Source organism: Coregonus lavaretus (assembly GCF_964263955.1).
Source record: "Coregonus lavaretus genome assembly, chromosome: 30".
Taxonomy (NCBI): Eukaryota; Metazoa; Chordata; class Actinopteri; order Salmoniformes; family Salmonidae; genus Coregonus; species Coregonus lavaretus.
The window spans coordinates 36,331,329-36,356,443 of NC_140017.1; the positions used below are offsets into that span (position 1 = coordinate 36,331,329).

Below are 25,115 nucleotides of genomic sequence, written 5' to 3' on the forward strand. Positions count from 1 at the left end.
CAACATGTTTAATAAAATATACCAATCAAAATTCTAATCATATATATATATATAAACGTCCTTTGTTTTTGCGTGTTTTCTCCCTAAATTAAAAAACAAACTGACATTTGAAACAGTGTACACATCATCAGTCACTCTCTTCTCTCCTCTCCTCCCCCAGTCCAGTCTCTGACCTCCGACCCCAGACAGAATAATCAGCAGCCAGTCCTCAGTAACCACGGTAACTCCTCTATGAAGGCTCCTGGTGATTTTCATTAAACCTGGGGCCATTCTGTGTTCCGTGTGCATGGCAGGGTCCAGGTTGAAAGGAGCGAGCGGAACGCAGTGGAAGGCTGTTGGGGGCCGTGGAGGGCCGTGGAGGGCCGTGGAGGGCCAGAGAGGGCCAGAGAGGGCCGTGGAGGGCCAGGGAGGGCCAGAGAGGGCCAGAGAGGGCCGTGGAGGGCCAGGGAGGGCCAGAGAGGGCCAGAGAGGGCCAGGGAGGGCCAGAGAGGGCCAGGGAGGGCCAGAGAGGGCCAGAGAGGGCCAGAGAGGGCCAGAGAGGGCCAGAGAGGGCCAGAGAGGGCCGTGGAGGGCCGTGGAGGGCCGTGGAGGGCCAGAGAGGGCCGTGGAGGGCCGTGGAGGGCCAGAGAGGGCCAGAGAGGGCCAGGGAGGGCCAGGGAGGGCCAGAGAGGGCCAGGGAGGGCCAGAGAGGGCCAGGGAGGGCCAGGGAGGGCCAGAGAGGGCCGTGGAGGGCCAGGGAGGGCCAGAGAGGGCCGTGGAGGGCCAGGGAGGGCCAGAGAGGGCCAGGGAGGGCCAGGGAGGGCTAGGTTAAGAGATCTGGGTCTACCCCTCAAAGAGAGAGTGTATTTATTCTCTGTCCTCCATTCCATACAGACAGTCTATATGTTTCTTCACCCCACTGCCCAACACCCTCCAACCCCCCTGGGTCTAGCTCCCCCTCTCTTCCCACTGCCCAACCCCCTCCAACCCCCCTGGGTCTAGTCCCAACCCCCTCCAACCCCCCTGGGTCTAGTCTTCCCACTGCCCAACCCCCTCCAACCCCCCTGGGTCTAGTCCCAACCCCCTCCAACCCCCCTGGGTCTAGTCTCCCCACTGCCCAACACCCTCCAACCCCCCTGGGTCTAGCTCCCCCTCTCTTCCCACTGCCCAACACCCTCCAACCCCCCTGGGTCTAGTCCCAACCCCCTCCAACCCCCCTGGGTCTAGTCCCCCCCTCTCTCCCCACTGCCCAACACCCTCCAACCCCCCTGGGTCTAGTCTCCCCACTGCCCAACACCCTCCAACCCCCCTGGGTCTAGTCTCCCCCCCTCCCCACTCCCCAACCCCCCTGGGTCTAGTCTCCCCACTGCCCAACACCCTCCAACCCCCCTGGGTCTAGTCTCCCCACTGCCCAACACCCTCCAACCCCCCTGGGTCTAGTCTCCCCACTGCCCAACACCCTCCAACCCCCCTGGGTCTAGTCTCCCCACTGCCCAACACCCTCCAACCCCCCTGGGTCTAGTCCCCCCTCCCTCCCTCCCCAACACCCTCCAACCCCCCTGGGTCTAGTCTCCCCACTGCCCAACACCCTCCAACCCCCCTGGGTCTAGTCTCCCCACTGCCCAACACCCTCCAACCCCCCTGGGTCTAGTCTCCCCTCCCTCCCTCCCTCCCCAACACCCTCCAACCCCCCTGGGTCTAGTCCCCCCCCAGCCTGGCCTCACCGGACGGCCTTGTGCTTTCCACCACAGCAGCCGCACCTCTCTCCACAGCGCAGGCAGGCGCGCAGGGGCAGGTAGCAGCACATGCAGGGCACAAACAGTGACAGGGCCAGGAGGGCCAGCCAGCGGGCGCAGCACAGGGGGTGAGGATGGCCCTCCCCTAAAGAGTCCTCGCAGGAACACGGCTCCCAGAACTCGCCCTCTGAGTCCGACATACAGTGGTAAAGCAGGCTCTCTGCGCACCACACACAGGTCCACTGGCGCAGGCAGTGTAGGGCGGGGTCGGGGGCGTCCCGGCAGCGGCCCCGCCCGTTCTCTGATTGGCTGAACACGGAGCGGCAGTAGACGCAGCGCGACGAACACGACGACCCCGCCGGACACGGACTGTCCTCGTCTGGGGAGATGGCCGGGTCACCATCATTACTATCCCCGCCTCCTGCTGCTGCCCCTCCTCCTCCTCCACCACCACCACCTCCTCGCTTGCGAGTCCGTGAGCGGGGAGTGGCCAGAGAGGTGTGGATGCAACAGGGGGAGGGACTTCCCTTCCCGGTCTCCTGGGGCGAGCCGGCGCCCGACGAGCCTCCAGACACAGCATTGGGCATGGAGGCCATGCAGGTGGGCGAGGAGGAGGAGGAGAGGCGCTGGGAACCTTTACTGTCCAGAGTGACGGTCACCTCGCAGCCCGCCGTGCCCACCCCTGCCACCTCCTTCTCAAAGCGCACAACACACAGCTCTGTGGATTTGTCCTGTATGCTGCCCCCACTGCCCACCACCACCCCCCCAGTCAGACCACCCACCATGGTCCTAGCCGCCCCGGCACGCCGGTAGTCCTCGTACCCCCGGGAGCCCCACAGGTCCTTACAGGGGTCCAGGCTGCGCAGGTCTCCCTCCTCTAGTAGAGAGATGGTGGGGGAGAGGGGGGAGGAGGCTGGGGGGCCCTTTGGAGGAGTGGGGGGAGCAGGGGGAGGTGGAGGGGGGGACGGAGGGTTCAACACAGCTGTGACTTGGGAGAGTTGGTGCTGCGTAGGCCTGGTGTGGATCTGAAGAGAGGAAGATTATCAGAATAGGAGATTGGTAACAATTACAGCAATCTGGATCCATCACAGCACCAGCAGTGCTCAACACGGTGAGGAGTGTTCCAGGCTTTACCTGGGCAGGTGTTGTGAGGTGTGTTCCAGTCTTTACCTGGGCAGGTGTGGTGAGGTGTGTTCCAGTCTTTACCTGGGCAGGTGTGGTGAGGTGTGTTCCAGTCTTTACCTGGGCAGGTGTGGTGTGGTGTGTTCCAGTCTTTACCTGGGCAGGTGTGGTGAGGTGTGTTCCAGTCTTTACCTGGGCAGGTGTGGTGAGGTGTGTTCCAGTCTTTACCTGGGCAGGTGTGGTGAGGTGTGTTCCAGTCTTTACCTGGGCAGGTGTGGTGTGGTGTGTTCCAGTCTTTACCTGGGCAGGTGTGGTGAGGTGTGTTCCAGTCTTTACCTGGGCAGGTGTGGTGAGGTGTGTTCCAGTCTTTACCTGGGCAGGTGTGGTGAGGTGTGTTCCAGTCTTTAACTGGGCGGGTGAGGTGTGTTGCAGTCCTTACCTGAGCAGGTGAGGTGTGTTCCAGTCTTTACCTGAGCAGGTGAGGTGTGTTCCAGTCCTTACCTGAGCAGGTGAGGTGTGTTCCAGTCTTTACCTGGGCAGGTGTGGTGGTGGTGAGGTGTGTTCCAGTTCTTACCTGAACAGGTGAGGTGTGTTCCAGTCCTTACCTGGGCAGGTGTGATGGTGGTGAGGTGTGTTCCAGTCTTTACCTGGGCAGGTGTGGTGGTGGTGAGGTGTGTTCCAGTTCTTACCTGAACAGGTGAGGTGTGTTCCAGTCCTTACCTGGGCAGGTGTGATGGTGGTGAGGTGTGTTCCAGTTCTTACCTGGGCAGGTGTGGTGGTGGTGAGGTGTGTTCCAGTCCTTACCTGGGCAGGTGTGGTGGTGAGGTGTGTTCCAGTGGTGAGGTGTGGTGGTGTTGGTGAGGTGTGTTCCAGTTCTTACCTGGGCAGGTGTGGTGTGTTCCAGTGGTGAGGTGTGGTGGTGAGGTGTGTTCCAGTTCTTACCTGGGCAGGTGTGGTGTGTTCCAGTGGTGAGGTGTGGTGGTGAGGTGTGTTCCAGTTCTTACCTGGGCAGGTGTGGTGTGTTCCAGTGGTGAGGTGTGGTGGTGAGGTGTGTTCCATTGGTGAGGTGTGGTGGTGTTGGTGAGGTGTGTTCCAGTTCTTACCTGGGCAGGTGTGGTGTGTTCCAGTGGTGAGGTGTGGTGGTGAGGTGTGTTCCAGTTCTTACCTGGGCAGGTGTGGTGTGTTCCAGTGGTGAGGTGTGGTGGTGAGGTGTGTTCCATTGGTGAGGTGTGGTGGTGTTGGTGAGGTGTGTTCCAGTTCTTACCTGGGCAGGTGTGGTGTGTTCCAGTGGTGAGGTGTGGTGGTGAGGTGTGTTCCAGTCTTTACCTGGACAGGTGTGATGGTGGTGAGGTGTGTTCCAGTTCTTACCTGGGCAGGTGTGGTGGTGGTGAGGTGTGTTCCAGTCCTTACCTGGGCAGGTGAGGTGTGTTCCAGTCCTTACCTGGGCAGGTGAGGTGTGTTCCAGTCTTTACCTGGACAGATGTGGTGGTGGTGAGGTGTGTTCCAGTTCTTACCTGGGCAGGTGTGGTGGTGGTGAGGTGTGTTCCAGTCCTTACCTGGGCAGGTGTGGTGGTGGTGAGGTGTGTTCCAGTCCTTAACTGGGCAGGTGAGGTGTGTTCCAGTCCTTACCTGGGCAGGTGAGGTGTGTTCCAGTCCTTACCTGGGCAGGTGAGGTGTGTTCCAGTCTTTACCTGGACAGATGTGGTGGTGGTGAGGTGTGTTCCAGTTCTTACCTGGGCAGGTGTGGTGGTGGTGAGGTGTGTTCCAGTCTTTACCTGGACAGATGTGGTGGTGGTGAGGTGTGTTCCAGTCCTTACCTGGGCAGGTGTGGTGGTGGTGAGGTGTGTTCCAGTCCTTACCTGGGCAGGTGTGGTGGTGGTGAGGTGTGTTCCAGTCCTTAACTGGGCAGGTGAGGTGTGTTCCAGTCCTTACCTGGGCAGGTGAGGTGTGTTCCAGCCTTTACCTGGACAGATGTGGTGGTGGTGAGGTGTGTTCCAGTTCTTACCTGGGCAGGTGTGGTGGTGGTGAGCGTGTGGGACGCTCCGAAGCTAAACTCCTCGGAGGTGGAACGTACGAAGCAGGTGGAGGAGGACTCGCTGGTTACTATGGTGACGGGCTTGGGAAGCATCTCCTTCCGGCTATTGGAAGATGACTCACTTCCTGTATGGGACTGACATCATCAAACTACAGGTCAGAGGTCATGTAGACTGACACATACTACAGGTAATCACACTGTAGACTGACACACTACAGGTCAGAGGTCATCAGTGGGCTGTAGTGGAGCAGGTTGAGAGCTTCAAGTTCCTTGGTGTCCACATCGCCAACAAGCTATCATCAAATCAAATTGTATTTGTCACATGCGCCGAATACAACAGGTGTAGATCTTACAGTGAAATGCTTACTTACAAGCCCTTAACCAACAATGCAATTTTAAGAAAGAATACCAAAAAAAACTACAAAAAAAAAACATTAAATACAATTTTATAAATAAAAGTAATACATTATTAATGAGCAGCAGTAAAATAGCAATAGCGAGGCTATATATATATATATCTTTTTTTTATTTAACCTTTATTTAACTAGGCAAGTCTGTTAAGAACAAATTCTTATTTACAATGACGGCCTACACCGGCCAAACCAGGACGACGCTGGGCCAATTGTGCGCCGCCCCTATGGGACTCCCAATCACGGCCGGTTGTGATACAGCCTGGAATCGAACCAGGGAGTCTGTAGTGACGCCTCAAGCACTGAGATGCAGTGCACTAGACCGCTGCGCCACACAGGGGGTACCGGTACCGAGTCAATGTGCGGGGACACCGGTTAGTCTAGGTAATTGAGGTAATATGTACATGTAGGTAGAGTTAAAGTGACTATGCATAGATAATAAACAGAGGGTAGCAGCAGCGTAAAAGAGAGGTGGGGGGCAATGCAAATAGTCTAGGTAGCTATTTGATTAGATGTTCAGGAGTCTTATGGCTTGTAGCTGTGTAGAAGCCTCTTGGATCTAGACTTGGCGCTCCGGTACCGCTTGCCGTGCAGTAGCAGAGAGAACAGTCTATGACTAGGGTGGCTGGAGTATTTGACCATTTTTAGGGCCTTCCTCTGACACCGCCTGGTATAGAGGTCCTGGATGGCAGGAAGCTTGGCCCCAGTGATGTACTGGGCCGTACCCACTACCCTCTGTAGTGCCTTGCGGTCGGAGGCCGAGCAGTTGCCATACCAGGCAGTGATGCAACCAGTCAGGATGCTCTCGATGGTGCAGCTGTAGAACCTTTTGAGGATCTGAAGACCCATGCCAAATATTTTCAGTCTCCTGAGGGGGAATAGGCTTTGTCGTGCCCTCTTCACGACTGTCTTGGTGTGCTTGGACCATGTTAGTTTGTTGGTAATGTGGACACCAAGGAAGCTCTCAACCTGTTCCACTACAGCCCCATCGATGAGAATGGGGGCGTGCTCAGTCCTCATCTTTTTCCTGTAGTCCACAATCATCTCCTTTGTCTTGATCATGTTGAGGGAGAGGTTGTTATCCTGGCACCACACGGCCAGGTCTCTGACCTCCTCCCTATAGGCTGTCTCGTCATTGTCGGTGATCAGGCCTACCATGGTTGTGTCATCGGCAAACTTAATGATGGTGTTGGAGTCGTGCCTGGCCATGCAGTCATGAGTGAACAGGGAGTACAGGAGGGGACTGAGCACGCACCCCTGAGGGTCCCTCGTGTTGAGGATCAGCGTGGCAGATGTGTTGTTACCAACCCTTACCACCTGGGGGCGGCCCGTCAGGAAGTCCAGGATCCAGTTGCAGAGGGAGGTGTTTAGTCCCAGGGTCCTTAGCTTAGTGAGTAGCTTTGAGGGCGCTATGGTGTTGAACGCTGAGCTGTAGTCAATGAATAGCATTCTCACATAGGTGTTCCTTTTGTCCAGGTGTGAAAGGGCAGTGTGGAGCGCAATAGAGATTGCATCATCTGTGGATCTGTTGGGGCGGTATGCAAATTAGAGTGGGTCTAGGGTTTCTGGGATAATGGTGTTGATGTGAGCCATGACCAGCCGTTCAAAGCACTTCATGGCTACAGACGTGAGTGCTACGGGTCAGTAGTCATTTAGGCAGGTTACCTTAGTGTTCTTGGGCACAGGGACTATGGTGGTCTGCTTGAAACATGTTGGTATTACAGACTCAGTCAGGGACAGGTTGAAAATGTCAGTGAAGACACTTGCCAGTTGGTCAGCGCATGCTCGGAGTTCACGTCCTGGTAATCCATCTGGCCCTGCGGCCTTGTGAATGTTGACCTGTTTAATGGTCTTACTCACATCAGCTACGGAGAGCGTGATCATATAGTCATCCGGAACAGCTGATGCTCTCATGCATGCTTCAGTGTTGCTTGCCTCGAAGCGAGCATAGAAGTAATTTAGCTCGTATGGTAGGCTCGTGTCACTGGGCAGCTCGCGGCTGTGCTTCCCTTTGTAGTCTGTAATAGTTTGCAAGCCCTGCCAAATCCGACGAGCGTTGGAGCCAGTGTAGTACGATTCGATCTTAGTCCTGTATTGACTCTTTGCCTGTATTGATGGTTCGTCGGAGGGCATAGCGGGATTTCTTATAAGCTTCCGGGTTAGAGTCCCGCTCCTTGAAAGCGGCAGCTCTACCCTTTAGCTCAGTGCGGATGTTGCCTGTAATCCATGGCTTCTGGTTGGGGTATGTACGTACAGTCATTGTGGAGACGACATCATCGATGCACTTATTGATGAAGCCAGTGACTGATGTGGTGTACTCCTCAGTGCCATCGTAAGAATCCCGGAACATATTCCAGTCTGTGCTAGCAAAACAGTCCTGTAATTTAGCATCTGCTTCATCTGACCACTTTTTTATTGACCAAGTCACTTGTGCTTCCTGCTTTAGTTTTTGCTTGTAAGCAGGAATCAGGAAGATAGAGTTATGGTCAGATTTGCCAAATGGAGGGTGAGGGAGCGCTTTGTATGCGTCTCTGTGTGTGGAGTAAAGGTGGTCTAGAGGTTATTTTCCCTCTGGTTGCACATTTAACATGCTGGTAGAAATGAGGTAAAACGGATTAAAGTTTCCCTGCATTAAAGTCCCCGGCCACTAGGAGCGCCGCCTCTGGATGAGCATTTTCCTGTTTGCTTATGGCCGTATACAGTTCATTGAGAGCGGTCTTAGTGCCAGCATCGGTTTGTGGTGGTAAATAGACAGCTACAAAGAATATAAATTAGATGAAAACTCTCTAAGGTAGATAGTGTGTTCTACAGCTTATCATGAGATACTCTACCTCAGGCGAGCAAAACCTTGAGACTTAATTAGATATCATGCACTGTTGTTTACAAATATACATACACCGCCACCCCTTGTATTACCAGAGGCCATAAAACGGCAGCCATTTCATCCGGCGCCAAGAATACAGTGGTCCAAACACACCAAGACAGTCGTGCAGAGGGCACGACAAAGCCTATTCCCCCTCAGGAGACTGAAAAGATTTGGCATGGTTGTCAAGCTAAGGACCCTGGGACTAAACACCTCCCTCTGCAACTGGATCCTGGACTTCCTGACGGGCCGCCCCCAGGTGGTAAGGGTTGGTAACAACACATCTGCCACGCTGATCCTCAACACGAGGGACCCTCAGGGGTGCGTGCTCAGTCCCCTCCTGTACTCCCTGTTCACTCATGACTGCATGGCCAGGCACGACTCCAACACCATCATTAAGTTTGCCGATGACACAACCACGGTAGGCCTGATCACCGACAATGACGAGACAGCCTATAGGGAGGAGGTCAGAGACCTGGCCGTGTGGTGCCAGGATAACAACCTCTCCCTCAACATGATCAAGACAAAGGAGATGATTGTGGACTACAGGAAAAAGATGAGGACTGAGCACGCCCCCATTCACATCGATGGGGCTGTAGTGGAACAGGTTGAGAGCTTCCTTGTTGTCCACATCACCAACAAACTAACATGGTCCAAGCACACCAAGACAGTCGTGAAGAGGGCACGACAAAGCCTATTCCCCCTCAGGAGACTGAAAAGATTTGGAATGGGTCCTCAGATCCTCAAAAACTTCTACAGCTGCACCATTGAGAGCATCCTGACTGGTTGCATCACCGTCTGGTATGGCAACTACTCGGCCTCCGACCGCAATGCGCTACAGAGGGTAGTGCGTACGGCCCAGTACATCACTGGGGCCAAGCTTCCTGCCATCCAGGACCTCTATACCAGGCGGTGTCAGAGGAAGGCCCTCAAAATTGTCAAAGACTCCAGCCACCCTAGTCATAGACTGTTCTCTCTGCTACTGCACGGCGGTACCTGAGCGCCAATTCTAGGTCCAAAAGGCTTCTTAACAGCTTCTACCCCCAAGCCATAAGACTGCTGAACAGCTAATCAATTGGCCACCCGGACTATTTGCATTGACCCCCCCCTTTTTTTTTTTACACTGCTGCTACTCACTGTTTATTATCTATGCATAGTCACTTTACCCCTACCTACATGTACAAATTACCTCGACTAACCTGTACCCCCGCACATTGACTCTGTACCGGTATCGTTATTGTTATTTTATTGTTGCTCTTTAATTTTTTACTTTTTTTTGTAAATATTTCTCTTAACTCTTATTTTTCTTAAAACTGCATTGTTGGTTAAAGGCTTGTAAGTAAGCATTTCACTGTTGTATTCGGCGCATGTGACAAATCAAATTTGATTTGATCACACTGTAGACTGACATACTACAGGTCAGAGGTCATCACACTGTAGACTGACATACTACAGGTCAGAGGTCATCACACTGTAGACTGACACACTACAGGTCAGAGGTCATCACAGTGTAGACTGACACACTACAGGTCAGAGGTCATCACACTGTAGACTGACACTACAGGTCAGAGGTCATCACACTGTAGACTGACACTACAGGTCAGAGGTCATCACACGGTAGACTGACACTACAGGTCAGAGGTCATCACACTGTAGACTGACACTACAGGTCAGAGGTCATCACACTGTAGACTGATACTACAGGTCAGAGGTCATCACACTGTAGACTGACACTACAGGTCAGAGGTCATCACACGGTAGACTGACACTACAGGTCAGAGGTCATCACACTGTAGACTGACACTACAGGTCAGAGGTCATCACACTGTAGACTGACACACACTACAGGTCAGAGGTCATCACACTGTAGACTGACACACTACAGGTCAGAGGTCATCACACGGTAGACTGACACTACAGGTCAGAGGTCATCACACTGTAGACTGACACACTACAGGTCAGAGGTCATCACACTGTAGACTGACACTACAGGTCAGAGGTCATCACACGGTAGACTGACACACTACAGGTCAGAGGTCATCACACTGTAGACTGACACTACAGGTCAGAGGTCATCACACTGTAGACTGACACACTACAGGTCAAAGGTCATCACAGTGTAGACTGACACTACAGGTCAGAGGTCATCACACGGTAGACTGACACACTACAGGTCAGAGGTCATCACACTGTAGACTGACAATACAGGTCAGAGGTCATCACACTGTGGACTGACACTACAGGTCAGAGGTCATCACAGTGTAGACTGACACACTACAGGTCAGAGGTCATCACACGGTAGACTGACACACTACAGGTCAGAGGTCATCACACTGTAGACTGACAATACAGGTCAGAGGTCATCACACGGTAGACTGACACACACTACAGGTCAAAGGTCATCACACTGTAGACTGACACACTACAGGTCAAAGGTCATCACAGTGTAGACTGATACTACAGGTCAGAGGTCATCACACGGTAGACTGACACACTACAGGTCAGAGGTCATCACACTGTAGACTGACACACTACAGGTCAGAGGTCATCACAGTGTAGACTGACACTACAGGTCAGAGGTCATCACACTGTAGACTGACACTACAGGTCAGAGGTCATCACACTGTAGACTGACACACTACAGGTCAAAGGTCATCACACTGTAGACTGACACTACAGGTCAGAGGTCATCACACTGTAGACTGACACTACAGGTCAGAGGTCATCACACGGTAGACTGACACTACAGGTCAGAGGTCATCACACGGTAGACTGACACACTACAGGTCAGAGGTCATCACACTGTAGACTGACACTACAGGTCAGAGGTCATCACACTGTAGACTGACACTACAGGTCAGAGGTCATCACACTGTAGACTGACACTACAGGTCAGAGGTCATCACACTGTAGACTGATACTACAGGTCAGAGGTCATCACACTGTAGACTGATACTACAGGTCAGAGGTCATCAGGTCATCACACTGTAGACTGACACTACAGGTCAGAGGTCATCACACTGTAGACTGATACTACAGGTCAGAGGTCATCACACTGTAGACTGATACTACAGGTCAGAGGTCATCACACTGTAGACTGATACTACAGGTCAGAGGTCATCACACGGTAGACTGACACTACAGGTCAGAGGTCATCACACTGTAGACTGACACACTACACGTCATCAAACTTTAGACCAGTGGTATTTGGTCGGGGTCGCGACCCCCAGTGGGGTCTTGGTGCAACTTGGTCGCCAAAATGTTTTATAATTTTTTTTAAATAAAAAATAATCTAGGAACAAAACATTATGGTTTAACAGGTTGTTGCATAGGACACTATACAAATGATTGGATATAATGTTATTGAGTAAATGTATACTGAACAAAAATATAAACGCAACATGTAAAGTGTTGGTCTCATGTTTCATGAGCTGAAATAAAAGATCCCAGAAATGTTCCATTTGCACAAAAAGCTAATTTCCCCCAATTTTGTGCAGAAATTTGTTTACATCCCTGTTAGTGAGCATTTCTCCATTGCCAAGATAATCCACCCATCTGAAAGGTGTGGCATATCAAGAAGCTGATTAAACAGCATGATCATTACACAGGGGCACCTTGTGCTGGGGACAATAAAAGCCCACTCTAAAATGTGCAGTTTTGTCACACAACACAATGCCACAGATGTCTCAAGTTTTGAGGGAATGTCCACCAGAGCTGTTGGCAGAGAATTGAATGTTAATTTCTCTACCATGAGCCACCTCCAACGTCGTTTTAGAGTATTTGGCATTACGTCCAATCGGCCTCATAACAGCAGACCACGTGTAACCATTGCAGCCCAGGACCTCCACATCTGGCTTCTTCACCTGCGGGATCGTCTGTCTATAATAAAGCCCTTTTGTGAGAAAAACAAATTCTGATTGGCTGGTGGGTGGGTCTATGCCCTCCCAGGCCCACACATGGCTGCACCCCTGCCCAGTCATGTGAAATCCATAGATTAGGGCCTAATTAATTTCAATTGTTTGATTTCCTTATATGAACTGTTACTCAGTAAAATCATTGAAATTGTTGCATGTTGCGTTTATATTTTTGTTCAGTATATTTGTTGGTTTATTTTCATTTTCATAAGAGATGAAAATGCAATAAATTGAAGGTTGTTTGTTGTTACATTCGAAAAGTATTCAGACCTTGACTTTTCCACATTTTGTTACGTTACAGCCTTATTCTAAAATGGTTTAAATAAAAAAAATCCCTCATCAGTCTACACACAATACCCCATAATGACAAAGTGAAAACTGGTTTTTAGAAATGTTTGCAAGTTTACTAAAAATTTTAAACAGAAATACCTTATTTACGTAAGTATTCAGACCCTTTGCTATGTGACTCGAAATTGAGTTCAGGTGCATCCTGTTACCATTGATCATCCTTGAGATGTTTCTACAACTTGATTGGAGTACACCTGTGGTAAATTGAATTGATCGAACATGATTTGGAAAGGCACACACCTGTCTATATAAGGTCCCACAGTTGACAGTGCATGTCAGAGCAAAAACCAAACCATGAGGTCGAAGGAATTGTCCGTAGAGCTCCCAGACAGGATTGTGTCGAGGCACAGATCTGGGGAAGGTTACCAAAAACATTCTGCAGCATTGAAGGTCCCCAAGAACACAGTGGCCTCCATCATTCTTAAATGGAAGAAGTTTGGAATCACCCAGACTCTTCCTAGAGCTGGCCACCCGGGCAAACTGAGCAATCGGGGGAGAAGGGCCTTGGTCAGGGAGTTCCTCTGTGAAGATGGGAGAACCTTCCAGAAGGACAACCATCTCTGCAGCACTCCACCAATCAGACCTTTATGGTAGAGTGGCCAGACGGAAGCCACTCCTCAGTAAAAGTTACATGACAGCCCGCTTGGAGTTTGCCAAAAGGCACTAAAGGACTCTCAGACCATGAGAAACAAGATTCTCTGGTCTGATGAAACCAAGATGGAACTCTTTGGCCTGTATGCCAAGCGTCACGTCTGGAGGAAACCTGGCACCATCCCTACGGTGAAGCATGGTGGTGGCAGCATCATGCTGTGGGGATGTTTTTCAGCGGCAGGGACTGGGAGACTAGTCAGGATCGAGGGAAAGATGAACGGAGCAAAGTACAGAGACATCCTTGAGCTCCAGAGACTGAAACACTACAGGTCATCAGAGGTCATGTAGACTGACACACTACAGGTCATCAGAGGTCATGTAGACTGACACACTACAACTCATAGAAATAGAATCTAGATGTTTAGAAAATAGATTATATTTGTATGCTACAGCTCATCACACATGTACCACAGACTCACAGAGACTACAGCTCATCACACATGTACCACAGACTCACAGAGACTACAGGTCTTCACACATGTACATTTTTTACATTTTAGTCATTTAGCAGATGCTCTTATCCAGAGCGACTTACAGTTAGTGAATGCATACATTTTCATTCTGGTCCCCCGTGGGAATCGAACCCACAACCCTGGCGTTGCAAGCGCCATGCTCTACCAACTGAGCTACCACACAGAGACTACAGGTCATCACACATGTACCACAGACTCACATAGACTACAGGTCCATGGACATTCTATTCTCAGTACACAACATGATCCAGGACCGACACAATCATATGACAGTCTTGATCCAGGACCGACACAATCATATGACGGTCTTGATCCAGGACCGACACAATCATATGACGGTCTTGATCCAGGACCGACACAATCATATGACGGTCTTGATCCAGGACCGATACAATCATATGACCATTTTGATCCAGGACCGACACAATCATATTACGGTCTTGATCCAGGACCGACACAATCATATATATGACGGTCTTGATCCAGGACCGACACAATCATATGACCATTTTGATCCAGGACCGACACAATCATATTACGGTCTTGATCCAGGACCGACACAATCATATATATGACGGTCTTGATCCAGGACCGTCACAATCATATGACGGTCTTGATCCATGACCAACACAATCATATGACGGTCTTGATCCAGGACCGACACAATCATATGACGGTCTTGATCCAGGACCGACACAATCATATATATGACAGTCTTGATCCAGGACCGACACAATCATATATATGACGGTCTTGATCCAGGACCGTCACAATCATATGACGGTCTTGATCCATGACCAACACAATCATATGACGGTCTTGATCCAGGACCGACACAATCATATTACGGTCTTGATCCAGGACCGACACAATCATATTACGGTCTTGATCCAGGACCGACACAATCGTATGACGGTCTTGATCCAGGACCGTCACAATCATATGACCATCTTGATCCAGGACCGACACAATCATATGACGGTCTTGATCCAGGACCGGCACAATCATATGACGGTCTTGATCCAGGACCGACAGACAGAGTGAGCAACACAATCTCTGTATGCTCAGCCCACTGATTGTTAAACATTAATTGAACCAATCACATTCGTTCTGGCCCTTGAGGCAGAGCTGCCCTCAGAACAACATTGAATAAAGGAAATTCCAGAGAGCTGCCCTCAGAACAACATTGAATAAAGGAAACGCAACTCCACTAAACAGATCCTATATCTAATCTGATCCTAGATCTGTGTGTATAAAAAGGGACAAAGCCACTCACCGCTTGACCATCGTCCTCGGTGTCACCCTCTTCAGGCGTGGAGGAGGAAGGAGATTCAGAGCCGCGGTCCAGCTTATGGATGACCGCCTGTAGGCCGCGCTCGAAGGAGATGGCGTCGGCAGGACTCTGAAACGTCAGGCCAAACTTACGCTCCTCCATGCGCCAGTGGTGGAAGATGGGGTTCACCTTGTTGTAGACCAGCCCCTTCTGCACAGCACACTCCAGCACTGGCTACACGCACACACACACAGACAGGGAGGTGGAGGGGATCACTGCACCAACTTTTCCATGGTCCTCCAAAAACCAGAGCTCCCACAAACGCCGTACCATAGAGTTAGGGTTAGAACATATATACATTAGTCAAATACTTTAAAAAATACTTGCACTGTGCTTGATATACAATGGAACCAATGGACTAGTCCCATGCAGACCATGTCTCAGATGGGCCCTCAGGTGGCACAGCACTGAAGACAGGCGTGACACACAGACTCACTGCTCGATCGCGTAGCCGCTCTCCGCGTACAATGTATTCTCTCCGTCCCCCGCCTTCATGGCTCCTCCCCTTACATATCACCACGTGACTGAGGCCGCCGCCCCCCAGGGGTACCCAGCCGCCACTGGAGTCGTCACGTGTCATCACCACGGCTCGAACACGCACACTGAGGAGAGAGAACAGGAGATTAGACAACACAGGTACACACACACACACACAGGTGTATGCACACACACAGGTATACACACACACAGGTATACACACACACAGGTATACACACACACAGGTATACACACACACAGGTATACACACACACACAGGTATACACACACACACACAGGTATACACACACACACACAGGTATACACACACACACACAGGTATACACACACACACAGGTATACACACACACACAGGTATATACACACACAGGTATACACACACACACACAGGTATACACACACACACACACACAGGTATACACACACACACAGGTATACACACACACAGGTATACACACACACACAGGTATACACACACACAGGTATACACACACACAGGTATACACACACACAGGTATACACACACAGGTATACACACAGGTATACACACACACACACAGGTATACACACACACACAGGTATACACACACACACACAGGTATACACACACACAGGTATACACACACACAGGTATACACACACACAGGTATACACACACAGGTATACACACACACACATGTATACACACACACACACATGTATACACACACACACACAGGTATACACACACACACACACAGGTATACACACATGCATCACAAACACACTCAACCATACACACAAACACGCAAGCATATACACACACACAGTACAGAACAAAAACACACCCTTTCAAATAACATACACAAACATTCACACACAAAATGCATTCACCCACACACACACACACACACACACACACACACACACACACACACACACACACACACACACTGTTGAAAAGGAGAGAAACAATAATATAACTATATATTACACAACCCCCCTATATAACTATATATTACACAACCCCCCTATATAACTATATATTACACAACCCCCCTATATAACTATATATTACACAACCCCCCCATATAACTATATATTACACAACCCCCCCATATAACTATATATTACACAACCCCCCTATATAACTATATGATATTACACAACCCCCCTATATAACTATATATTACACAACCCCCCTATAACTATATGATATTACACAACCCCCCTATATAACTATATATTACACAACCCCCCTATATAACTATATATTACACAACCCCCCTATATAACTATATATTACACAACCCCCCTATATAACTATATATTACACAACCCCCCTATATAACTATATATTACACAACCCCCCATATAACTATATATTACAAAACCCCCCTATATAACTATATATTACACAACCCCCCCATATAACTATATATTACACAACCCCCCCATATAACTATATATTACACAACCCCCCTATAACTATATATTACACAACCCCCCTATATAACTATATATTACACAACCCCCCTATATAACTATATATTACACAACCCCCCCTATAACTATATATTACACAACCCCCCTATAACTATATATTACACAACCCCCCCTATAACTATATATTACACAACCCCCCTATATAACTATATATTACACAACCCCCCTATATAACTATATATTACACAACCCCCCTATATAACTATATATTACACAACCCCCCTATATAACTATATATTACACAACCCCCCCATATAACTATATATTACACAACCCCCCTATATAACTATATATTACACAACCCCCCCCCATATAACTATATATTACACAACCCCCCTATATAACTATATATTACACAACCCCCCTATATAACTATATATTACACAACCCCCCTATATAACTATATATTACACAACCCCCCTATATAACTATATGATATTACACAACCCCCCTATAGAACTATATATTACACAACCCCCCTATAACTATATGATATTACACAACCCCCCTATATAACTATATATTACACAACCCCCCTATATAACTATATATTACACAACCCCCCTATATAACTATATATTACACAACCCCCCTATATAACTATATATTACACAACCCCCCCATATAACTATATATTACAAAACCCCCCCAAATAACTATATATTACACAACCCCCCCATATAACTATATATTACACAACCCCCCTATAACTATATATTACACAACCCCCCATATAACTATATATTACACAACCCCCCTATATAACTATATATTACACAACCCCCCTATAACTATATATTACACAACCCCCCTATATAACTATATATTACACAACCCCCCATATAACTATATATTACACAACCCCCCTATATAACTATATATTACACAACCCCCCTATATAACTATATATTACACAACCCCCCTATATAACTATATATTACACAACCCCCCTATATAACTATATATTACACAACCCCCCTATATAACTATATATTACACAACCCCCCTATATAACTATATATTACACAACCCCCCTATATAACTATATATTACACAACCCCCCATATAACTATATATTACACAACCCCCCTATATAACTATATATTACACAACCCCCCCCCCATATAACTATATATTACACAACCCCCCTATATAACTATATATTACACAACCCCCCTATATAACTATATGATATTACACAACCCCCCTATATAACTATATATTACACAACCCCCCCATATAACTATATATTACACAACCCCCCTATATAACTATATATTACACAACCCCCCCATATAACTATATATTACACAACCCCCCTATATAACTGTATATTACACAACCCCCCCATATAACTATATATTACACTACCCCCCATATAACTATATATTACACAACCCCCCTATATAACTATATATTACACAACCCCCCTATAACTATATATTACACAACCCCCATATAACTATATATTACACAACCCCCCTATAACTATATATTACACAACCCCCCTATATAACTATATGATATTACACAACCCCCCCATATAACTATATATTACACAACCCCCCTATATAACTATATATTACACAACCCCCCTATATAACTATATATTACACAACCCCCATATAACTATATATTACACAACCCCCCTATAACTATATATTACACAACCCCCCTATATAACTATATGATATTACACAACCCCCCTATATAACTATATATTACACAACCCCCCTATATAACTATATATTACAAAACCCCCATATAACTATATATTACACAACCCCCCTATAACTATATATTACACAACCCCCCTATATAACTATATGATATTACACAACCCCCCATATAACTATATATTACACAACCCCCCAATATAACTATATATTACACAACCCCCCTATATAACTGTATATTACACAACCCCCCTATATAACTGTATATTACACAACCCCCCTATATAACTGTATATTACACAACGCCCCTATATAACTATATATTACACAACCCCCCTATATAACTATATATTACACAACCCCCCTATATAACTATATATTACACAACCCCCCTATATAACTATATATTACACAACCCCCCTATATAACTATATATTACACAACCCCCCATATAACTATATATTACACAACCCCCCTATATAACTATATATTACACAACCCCCCTATATAACTATATATTACACAACCCCCCTATATAACTATATGATATTACACAACCCCCCTATATAACTATATGATATTACACAACCCCCCTATATAACTATATATTACACAACCCCCCATATAACTATATTACACAACCCCCCTATATAACTATATATTACACAACCCCCCTATATAACTATATATTACACAACCCCCCTATATAACTATATATTACACAACCCCCCTATATAACTACAGTGGGGGGAAAAGTATTTAGTCAGCCACCAATTGTGCAAGTTCTCCCACTTAAAAAGATGAGAGAGGCCTATAATTGTCATCATAGGTACACGTCAACTATGACAGACAAAATTAGAAAAATAAATCCAGAAATTCACATTGTAGGATTTTTTATGAATTTATTTGCAAATTATGGTGGAAAATAAGTATTTGGTCAATAACAAAAATTTCTCAATACTTTGTTATATAACCTTTATTGGCAATGACACAGGTCAAACTTTTTCTGTAAGTCTTCACAAGGTTTTCACACACTGTTGCTGGTATTTTGGCCCATTCCTCCATGCAGATCTCCTCTAGAGCAGTGATGTTTTGGGGCTGTCGCTGGGCAACACAGACTTTCAACTCCCTCCAAAGATTTTCTATGGGGTTGAGATCTGGAGACTGGCTAGGCCACTCCAGGACCTTGAACTGCTTCTTACGAAGCCACTACTTTGTTGCCCGGGCGGTGTGTTTGGGATCATTGTCATGCTGAAAGACCCAGCCACGTTTCATCTTCAATGCCCTTGCTGATGGAAGGAGGTTTTCACTCAAAATCTCACGATACATGGCCCCATTCATTCTTTCCTTTACACGGATCAGTCGTCCTGGTCCCTTTGCAGAAAAACACCCCCAAAGCATGATGTTTACACCCCCATGCTTCACAGTAGGTATGGTGTTCTTTGGATGCAACTCAGCATTCTTTGTCCTCCAAACACGCCAAGTTGAGTTTTTACCAAAAAGTTATATTTTGGTTTCATCTGACCATATGACATTCTCCCAATCCTCTTCTGGATCATCCAAATGCACTCTAGCAAACTTCAGACGGGCCTGGACATGTACTGGCTTAAGCAGGGGGACACGTCGGCACTGCAGGATTTGAGTCCCTGGCGGCGTAGTGTGTTACTGATGGTAGGCTTTGTTACTTTGGTCCCAGCTCTCTGCAGGTCATACACTAGGTCCCCCCGTGTGGTTCTGGGATTTTTGCTCACCGTTCTTGTGATCATTTTGACCCCACGGGGTGAGATCTTGCGTGGCGCCCCAGATCAAGGGAGATTATCAGTGGTCTTGTATGTCTTCCATTTCCTAATAATTGCTCCCACAGTTGATTTCTTCAAACCAAGCTGCTTACCTATTGCAGATTCAGTCTTCCCAGCCTGGTGCAGGTCTACAATTTTGTTTCTGGTGTCCTTTGACAGCTCTTTGGTCTTGGCCATAGTGGAGTTTGGAGTGTGACTGTTTGAGGTTGTGGACAGGTGTCTTTTATTGTCACGATCGTCGGGAACAGATGAGGACCAAGGCGCAGCGTTGCAGACGAACATACTCTTTATTAGTGATACACGACCAAAACAACAAAAACGATAACGTGACAGTCAACGGTCTAACACACACCAACTAGAACAAGATCCCACAACTAATGTGGGAAAACAGCCTCTATAAGTATGGCTCCCAATCAGAGACAACCAGCAACAGCTGACACTCGTTGCCTCTGATTGGGAACCACTCTGGCCAACACAGAAATACAATACATAGAATCCCGACATAGAAACACAACACATAGATCTACACACCCTGGCTCAACATAACAGTGTCCCCAGAGCCAGGGCGTGACATTTATACTGATAACAAGTTCAAACAGATGCCATTAATACAGGTAGCGAGTGGAGGACAGAGGAGCCTCTTAAAGAAGAAGTTACAGGTCTGTGAGAGCCAGAAATCTTGCTTGTTTTTTAGGTGACCAAATACTTATTTTCCACCATAATTTGCAAATAAATTCATTAAAAATCCTACAATGTGATTTTCTGGATTTTTTTTCTTCTCAATTTGTCTGTCATAGTTGACGTGTACCTATGATGAAAATTACAGGCCTCTCATCTTTTTAAGTGGGAGAACTTGCACAATTGGTGGCTGACTAAATACTTTTTTCCCCCACTGTATATGATATTACACAACCCCCCTATATAACTATATGATATTACACAACCCCCCTATATAACTATATGATATTACACAACCCCCCAATATAACTATATATTACACAACCCCCCTATATAACTATATATTACACAACCCCTCAATATAACTATATATTACACAACCCCCCTATATAACTATATATTACACAACCCCCCTATATAACTATATATTACACAACTCCCCTATATAACTATATATTACACAACCCCCCTATATAACTATATATTACACAACCCCCCTATATAACTATATATTACACAACCCCCCTATATAACTATATGATATTACACAACCCCCCTATATAACTATATAATATTACACAACCCCCCTATATAACTATATGATATTACACAACCCCCCTATATAACTATATGATATTACACAACCCCCCTATATAACTATATGATATTACACAACCCCCCTATATACATACAGTGGGGAGAACAAGTATTTGATACACTGCCGATTCTGCAGGTTTTCCTACTTACAAAGCATGTAGAGGTCTGTAATTTTTACCATAGGTACACTTCAACTGTGAGAGACGGAATCTAAAACAAAAATTCAGAAAATCACATTGTATGACTTTTAAGTAATTAATTTGCATTTTATTGCATGACATAAGTATTTGATCACCTACCAACCAGTAAGAATTCCGTCTCTCACAGCCCTCCTGTTCTCCACTCATTACCTGTATTAACTGCACCTGTTTGAACTCGTTACCTGTATAAAAGACACCTGACCACACACTCAATCAAACAGACTCCAACCTCTCCACAATGGCCAAGACCAGAGAGCTGTGTAAGGACATCAGGGATAAAATTGTAGACCTGCACAAGGCTGGGATGGGCTACAGGACAATAGGCAAGCAGCTTGGTGAGAAGGCAACAACTGTTGGCGCAATTATTAGAAAATGGAAGAAGTTCAAGATGACGGTCAATCACCCTCGGTCTGGGGCTCCATGCAAGATCTCACCTCGTGGGGCATCAATAATCATGAGGAAGGTGAGGGATCAGCCCAGAACTACAGGGGAGGACCTGGTCAATGACCTGAAGAGAGCTGGGACCACAGTCTCAAAGAAAACCATTAGTAACACACTACGCCGTCATGGATTAAATCCTGCAGCGCACGCAAGGTCCCCCTGCTCAAGCCAGCGCATGTCCCGTCTGAAGTTTGCCAATGACCATCTGGATGATCCAGAGGAGGAATGGGAGAAGGTCATGTGGTCTGATGAGACAAAAATAGAGCTTTTTGGTCTAAACTCCACTCGCCGTGTTTGGAGGAAGAAGAAGGATGAGTACAACCCCAAGAACACCATCCCAACCGTGAAGCATGGAGGTGGAAACATCATTCTTTGGGGATGCTTTTCTGCAAAGGGGACAGGACGACTGCACCGTATTGAGGGGAGGATGGATGGGGCCATGTATCGCGAGATCTTGGCCAACAACCTCCTTCCCTCAGTAAGAGCATTGAAGATGGGTCGTGGCTGGGTCTTCCAGCATGACAACGACCCGAAACACACAGCCAGGGCAACTAAGGAGTGGCTCCGTAAGAGGCATCTCAAGGTCCTGGAGTGGCCTAGCCAGTTTCCAGACCTGAACCCAATAGAAAATCTTTGGAGGGAGCTGAAAGGCCGTATTGCCCAGCGACAGCCCCGAAACCTGAAGGATCTGTATGGAGGAGTGGGTCAAAATCCCTGCTGCAGTGTGTGCAAACCTGGTCAAGACCTACAGGAAACGTATGATCTCTGTAATTGCAAACAAAGGTTTCTGTACCAAATATTAAGTTCTGCTTTTCTGATGTATCAAATACTTATGTCATGCAATAAAATGCAAATTAATTACTTAAAAATCATACAATGTGATTTTCTGGATTTTTGTTTTAGATTCCGTCTCTCACAGTTGAAGTGTACCTATGATCAAAATTACAGACCTCTACATGCTTTGTAAATAGGAAAACCTGCAAAATCGGCAGTGTACATGTTATTGCACAACCCCCCTATATAACTATATATTACACAACCCCCCTATATAACTATATATTACACAACCCCCCTATATAACTATATGATATTACACAACCCCCCTATATAACTATATATTACACAACCCCCCTATATAACTATATGATATTACACAACCCCCCCATATACAGTGAGGGAAAACAGTATTTGATCCCCTGCTGATTTTGTACGTTTACCCACTGACAAAGACATGATCAGTCTATAATTTTAATGGTAGGTTTATTTGAACAGTGAGAGACAGAATAACAACAAAATCCAGAAAAACGCATGTCAAAAATGTTATAAATTGATTTGCATTTTAATGAGTGAAATAAGTATTTGACCCCCTCTCAATCAGAAAGATTTCTTGCTCCCAGGTGTCTTTTATACAGGTAACGAGCTGAGATTAGGAGCACACTCTTAAAGGGAGTGCTCCTAATCTCAGTTTGTTACCTGTATAAAAGACACCTGTCCACAGAAGCAATCAATCAATCAGATTCCAAACTCTCCACCATGGCCAAGACCAAAGAGCTCTCCAAGGATGTCAGGGACAAGATTGTAGACCTACACAAGGCTGGAATGGGCTACAAGACCATCGCCAAGCAGCTTGGTGAGAAGGTGACAACAGTTGGTTTGATTATTCGCAAATGGAAGAAACACAAAATAACTGTCAATCTCCCTCGGCCTGGGGCTCCATGCAAGATCTCACCTCGTGGAGTTGCAATGATCATGAGAACGGTGAGGAATCAGCCCAGAACTACACGGGAGGATCTTGTCAGTGATCTCAAGGCAGCTGGGACCATAGTCACCAAGAAAACAATTGGTAACACACTACGCCGTGAAACACTGAAATCCTGCAGCGCCCGCAAGGTCCCCCTGCTCAAGAAAGCACATATACATTCCTGTCTGAAGTTAGCCAATGAACATCTGAATGATTCAGAGGAGAACTGGGTGAAAGTGTTGTGGTCAGATGAGACCAAAATCGAGCTCTTTGGCATCAACTCAACTCGCCGTGTTTGGAGGAGGAGGAATGCTACCTATGACCCCAAGAACACCATTCCACCGTCAAACATGGAGGTGGAAACATTATGCTTTGGGGGTGTTTTTCTGCTAAGAGGACAGGACAACTTCACCACATTCAAAGGGACGATGGACGGGGCCATGTACCGTCAAATCTTGGGTGAGAACCTCCTTCCCTCAGCCAGGGCATTGAAAATGGGTCGTGGATGGGTATTTCAGCATGACAATGACCCAAAACACATGGCCAAGGCAACAAAGGAGTGGCTCAAGAAGAAGCACATTAAGGTCCTGGAGTGGCCTAGCCAGTCTCCAGACCTTAATACCATAGAAAATCTGTGGAGGGAGCTGAAGGTTCGAGTTGCCAAACGTCAGCCTCGAAACCTTAATGACTTGGAGAAGATCTGCAAAGAGGAGTGGGACAAAATCCCTCCTGAAATGTGTGCAAACCTGGTGGCCAACTACAAGAAACGTCTGACCTCTGTGATTGCCAACAAGGGTTTTGACACCAAGTACTAAGTCATGTTTTGCAGAGGGGTCAAATACTTATTTCCCTCATTAAAATGCAAATCAATGTATAACATTTTTGACATGCGTTTTTCTGGATTTTTTTGTTGTTATTCTGTCTCTCACTGTTAAAAAAAACTACCATTAAAATTATAGACTGATCATGTCTTTGTCAGTGGGCAAACGTACAAAATCAGCAGGGGATCAAATACTTTTTTTCCCTCACTGTAACTATATATTACACAACCCCCCTATATAACTATATAATAGTACACAACACCCCTATATAACTATATAATATTAATGCATAATACAATTTGATTGCTCTGTTTA

General features: G+C 46.9%; 1 protein-coding gene across 1 annotated transcript in view; it reads right to left on the bottom strand.

The window, feature by feature from the left end:
• Positions 1–1,699: 1,699 nt before the first annotated feature.
• Positions 1,700–25,115, bottom strand: part of spred3 (sprouty related EVH1 domain containing 3) — a gene marked incomplete at both ends in the record, with an annotated part of 27,276 nt that continues 3,860 nt past the window's right edge. Inside the window, 4 exons of the mRNA XM_084148540.1 lie at positions 1,700–2,740; positions 4,843–5,007; positions 14,808–15,038; positions 15,301–15,466. Of these exons, the coding sequence (XP_084004666.1) occupies positions 1,700–2,740; positions 4,843–5,007; positions 14,808–15,038; positions 15,301–15,466 (1,603 nt within the window). The remainder of the gene's footprint in view (positions 2,741–4,842; positions 5,008–14,807; positions 15,039–15,300; positions 15,467–25,115) is intronic.